The 5,156-nt window shown below is 45.2% G+C and overlaps 1 protein-coding gene across 2 annotated transcripts in view; it reads left to right on the top strand.

The window, feature by feature from the left end:
* Window positions 1-5,156, top strand: part of WWC2 (WW and C2 domain containing 2) — a 130,484-nt gene that overhangs the window by 51,215 nt on the left and 74,113 nt on the right. For both annotated transcript variants that reach the window (XM_023514905.1, XM_003792793.3), the window contains exon 2: window positions 867-976. In XM_023514905.1, coding sequence (XP_023370673.1) covers window positions 867-976 — 110 coding nt within the window. The remainder of the gene's footprint in view (window positions 1-866; window positions 977-5,156) is intronic.

Below are 5,156 nucleotides of genomic sequence, written 5' to 3'. Positions count from 1 at the left end.
AGCCGTCATTGTTGTTTGGCGGGCCCTGGCTGGATTCGAACCCGCCACCTTAGGTGTACGTGGCTGGTGCCTTAGCCACTTGAGCCACAGGCGCCAAGCCTCCCATGAGTTTTAAGAGCAAAGTCCTAAAGGGAAAGTGTGTTTAAGAGAAAGTTGTCCTAATGTCAAAACAGCCTAAGGCCATTTCAAAAGGTGAGACCACTTTGATATAATGAATATTTTACGTGTTTGATTCCATTAAAAATTTTGTCTGGTAGCTGTTACGTACAAGATGCTTATAAAGAGAGGTATATTTGTCCTCTCAAGAAGAACTCCTACTGGACACAAGAGTTGAGCATTTAGTTTATATAAGAGCATCAAATCTGAAAATTAGCATAGCCTGGAACCTACCTCATCTTAGAGGCACTGACGTGCTTTTCATGATGACAGTGTTTGAATTGTGGGACAGATTTTTCTTTGTAATGGGATAGCTGTTTCACTGCAGAGCTAGAAGTGAACTCAGGTTGGAGTCTCCCCAGTTGAAGATGGCTTTTTGTTTATTGTAGAGATTTACCTGCCAGTCTTACTTAAGCTGTGAACTTTCAAAGAATGTTATGACTCATCCTACTTCGGATACTCACCTCTCTGTTACTGCTATAAAAAATTTTTGCCTTTAAAAAAATTTTTTTAAATGTATTTTATGCATTTATTTTTTGCTTTAAGGTTTCAAATGTAGTAGCAGAAACTCTGGAAACAAGAACAACAAAAGAAAGGGAATGCAACTCAAGACACATAACTGGTGGTTGGGGTGCTAAGCTTTGATGGATGTGAGTGGCAGTAAAGAGTCACCCAAGCATCACTGGTGTGTCTGTTCTGGTTTGCTGCAGGTTAACGAAGCCCTTGTCATTTGCTGATTGTGTGGGGGACGAGCTGCCGTGGGGCTGGGAAGCTGGCTTTGACCCGCAGATTGGCGTCTATTACATCGATCACATCAACAGTAAGTTTCCCCTTCTGGTGAAAGAAAACAGCAGAAAAGTAATCTGCCTGGATCCTGTCATTCTGCAAAAGGGGGGCATTTCACAGAGTGAATGTCCTTACTTTAAATCCCATTTTCTTAGTGACTGATATTGAACCAAAATGCTCATTTTGGTATGTGGAGCCTGTGTGTAGACTCTACTTATGGGAGGCAGAGAGGGAGAAGGTATGTCTGCCTGCCTGCTACAGAGTGAATTCTCCTCAGTGCAGGGCTGGGCCTGTGGACGTCAAGAGCACTGGGCTCCTCTCTCGGTAGCCACTGCACTTTCCACAGAAGTTGCTGGGCACTGGGGTGCTGTGGCCCGAAGACACAGTGCTTGTGCGTTCGGGTGGAGGCAGGGAGGGACGACAGTCATGGGCAATTCTGGAAGACGTGGCCTCACTGAGGAAAAGTCCTAAACCCTTTCTTTCTTTCTGTTTCTTGATTTCCTTATTGTGGGAAGAAGAAAATCCCTCTTTTTGACAGCCTTTAAATCTGTCACGTCTTAGAATCCCAGCACTTTGGGAGGCTGAGGTGGGTGGATTGCCTGAGCTCAGGAGTTCAAGACCAGCCTGAGCAAGAGCAAGACCCTGTCTCTAAAACTAGCCAGGTGTGATGGTGGGTGCCTATAGTCCCAGCTACTCAGGAGGCTGAGGCAGGAGGATTACTTGAGCCCAGGAGTTTGAGGTTGCTGTGAGCTATGATGCCATAGCACTCTACCCAGGGTGACAGAGTGAGACTCTTGTCTCAAAAATAAAATAAAGGGTAGCACCTATGGCTCAAAGAGTAGGGCGCTGGCCTCATATACCGGAGGTGGTGGGTTCAAACCTAGCCCCTAGCCAAAAAAACAAAAACAAAAACAAAAATAAAATAAAATAAAATAAAAATAAATAGGGCAGCGCCTGTGGCTCAAAGGAGTAGGGCACTGGGCCCATATGCCGGAGGTGGCGGGTTCAAACCCAGCCCCGGCCAAAAACAAACAAACAAACAAAAAAACAAAAAAACAACTAAAACAAACAAAAAAAAATACTAAGCCAAAACTACAAAAGAAAATAATAAGCAGATAACAGTAAACTGCCTGCCTCACCCCTCTGCACCATCCTTCACCCAGACCCCAGCTCTCATGTGGTTCCTTGTCCCCTTCATGGCTCCCCCACTGTTCATCATCCCACAGAACCTGCTCCTGCCGGGGGCACCGCAGGCCCCACCCATTCTCGAATCCGAACAGCACTGTAGCTTTGTCCCCCTGACTTGGGCCTGGGAGTTCCTGCCTCCTGCTCTTCACCCCTTTGGACTTAGCAGCATGGGGATCTTCTTTTCTCACACACGGCCTGCACCTGCCCACGTTCTCTCACCTGTCCCTCCTCCCCTGCATTTGCTGCCAGGCCTGCGGCAGGGGCCTTCCGCTCCCTGCGCGCTGCACATCTCCCTGGGTGGTGACTTCAGTTACTTCCCTCGGGCTGCTGGCTGCCAAGTCTGTCTCAGTCTTTTCCAGAGTGCGTATGTTTGATCCTTCTAGAAGGCTCTTTCCAGTCAGCCCACTGGCGTCTCCGTTTTCGCCCCCTGCCCTGGCACTGCAGGGCCCCAGCGGTGCCCTGTACTTTCTTGGCTTCCCCCTCTCTCTGCCTCTGCTGCTGTCGCCTGAACCCTCCGCCCAGCTGCCAGGCCCTCCCTTTTGACCCACTGCCGTGTCCCGCTAGGGTTCTTCTGCTCAGGAGCCCCTCAAAGGCCTGCTCTGACACCCCCTCCACCCTCCAAATTCCACCTCGTTCTGCAGTGGGTGCCCTGTCCCCTTATTCTGTAGGAGCAAAAAAACCTTTGTCCCATTGCATTCAAATTATTTATTTTTATGTTTTCCTCATTAAATTGCAAGCTCCTTAAGGGCCATTGACTTTTTTTTTCTTTATCCTTGGGTAAGTAACTAGTACAGTGATTAAACCCTTAAATGTTAAGAGCTCTATTGTTTAACTCACAAATTAAAAGCTTTCTGTTTTTTTTTTTAAAGGAATTAAAGTGCATTTCAAGTATAAATTATGCTTTAGAAAGCGCCATTCCGAATATTTGAAGGCTTGATTATCAGAATATAAACTATCTTGCCTGCTGTTGTGCTGTCGCATTAGTAACCATATCCTAGCGTCCTGGTGGGCTTAGCAGACCTTCACGTGCACAAATTACCCAAGCAAGTAGTTTGCCCACGGAACGGGGTCTGGTCCGTCATCTCATTCATCTTTATGACGTTCCTACGAAGTAGTTTAAGGCGTGAACAGTGGAACGGTGTGATTTTCCCCTAACAGCTGGTCCACACATATGTTGTGTTTGGGCATTGTATAGTTTCAGCATTCTTTTCTCTGTATTTAAATAAAAAATGAAAAAAGGAATGTTTGGCTCTTTGATACTGTTTCTTTCTTTCTTTGTTTTGCGGTTTTTGGCGGGGCTGAGTTTGAACCTGCCACCTCCGGCATATGGGGCTGGCGCCTTACTCCTTTGAGCCACAGGCGCCGCCCAATGATACTGTTTCTTTGAAATACTATTAAATATGTATTTAGAAGTAAAAGATTGGACCTTGATAGTGATAATTGTTTTGAGCTGTGTTTAGTAGAGCCTTTAGTGGGCCTGTGTGGGCTGGGCCTACATAGTTTATAACTAGGTAAAATGTTGTTATGAGATACGTTTATAACATTTTGTTGGGGGGGGCAGAGTCTCACTATGTCGCCCTCGGTAGAATGCCGTGACGTCACAGCTCACAGCGACCTCACTCTCTTGGGCTTAAGCGATTCTCTTGCCTCAGCCTCCCAAGTAGCTGAGACTACTTGGCACCCACCACAACACCTGACTTTTTTTTGTTGCAATTATTTAGCTGGCCCGGCCGAGTTTGAACCCACCACCCTTGGTGTATGTGGCTGGTGCTGTAATGCTACGGGCACCAAGCCTAAGTTTTTTTTTATTATTACTATGAATAGAAGTTGATCACCTTTTGGTAGAGTCAGGGTTGATCACCTTTTGGTAGAGTCAGAATTGTACTGTAATATTTTTGTTTGATGTCATAGCTCACAGCAACCTCAAATTCCTGGGCTCTACCAATCCTCCCATCTCATCCATCCGAGCAGCTAGGACTACAGGTGCCCACCACCACACCTAACTAATTTTCCTATTTTTGGTAGAGACAGGGTCTCACTCTTGCTCAGACTGGTCTCAAACTCCTGAGCCCAAGCAATTTACCTACCCACCTTGGCCTTTCAGGGTGCCGGGATTATAGGTATGAGCCACTGTGCCTGGCCATTCTGTACATATTTTGACAGTTTTCAGATTATTAGGTCTCTCTTCCCATAATGGGTTTGCTTTATTTGGTAACAGGTTTCATTCACAGTCACAAAAATGCGCAGATTTCAAGTGTGTATTTTCAGCAAGTTTTAACAAATGTATAATCCTTTGTATCCCAGCCAAGATAGACTATTCCCATTGCCCCAGAAAGTTCTATATCACCCCCCCGCTGCAAACATTGTTCAGATTTCTAGCTTCATAGCTTAGTTTTCCCATTATAGAACTTTGCATAAAAGGGCTATGTTTGATTTAAGGAATAGATTCTTCATCCAAAATGTTTTTAAAGAATATAGTACTGATATATTCACCATCATGGGTGAATATTCACAGTAAGTGTAGTGGGAAAGAACCCATATCCAGAACATATACACGTAAAGAACTCCTGAAAATCAACATTAAAAAGACAAGCTAATTTCAAAACGGACAACAAACTGAGACATTTCGCAAGCTATGACGTTGGTCCTACTTAGGTTTCTCTTTGGCATTCTGTGTACCAGCAGTGTGTTCCTCCTTATTGCTGAGTAGTAGCCCACTGCCCGAGCAAATCACAGTTTTTAAAATCTGTTAAATCCATTCTGTAGTTTCACTTATTTCCAATTTGGGGGTATTATGAAAAAGGCTGCTATGAACGTCACACAATTCTTTTTTCTATTGTGAGAAAAACAAAGTTTGTTATCTTTAGCTGGGTGCAGTGGCTCACGCCTGTAATCTCAGCACTCTGGGTGGCTGAGGCAGGAGAATCTCTTAAGCTTAGGAGTTTGAGGTTGCTCTGAGCCAGGCTGACACCACAGCACTCTAGCCTGGGCAACAGAATGAGACTCGATCTCCAAAAAAAAAAAAA

This window comes from Otolemur garnettii, unplaced genomic scaffold (genome assembly GCF_000181295.1).
Source record: "Otolemur garnettii isolate 467f Iridium unplaced genomic scaffold, OtoGar3 scaffold00061, whole genome shotgun sequence".
NCBI lineage: Eukaryota > Metazoa > Chordata > Mammalia > Primates > Galagidae > Otolemur > Otolemur garnettii.
This window is presented reverse-complemented; position numbering and strand designations above follow the sequence as displayed.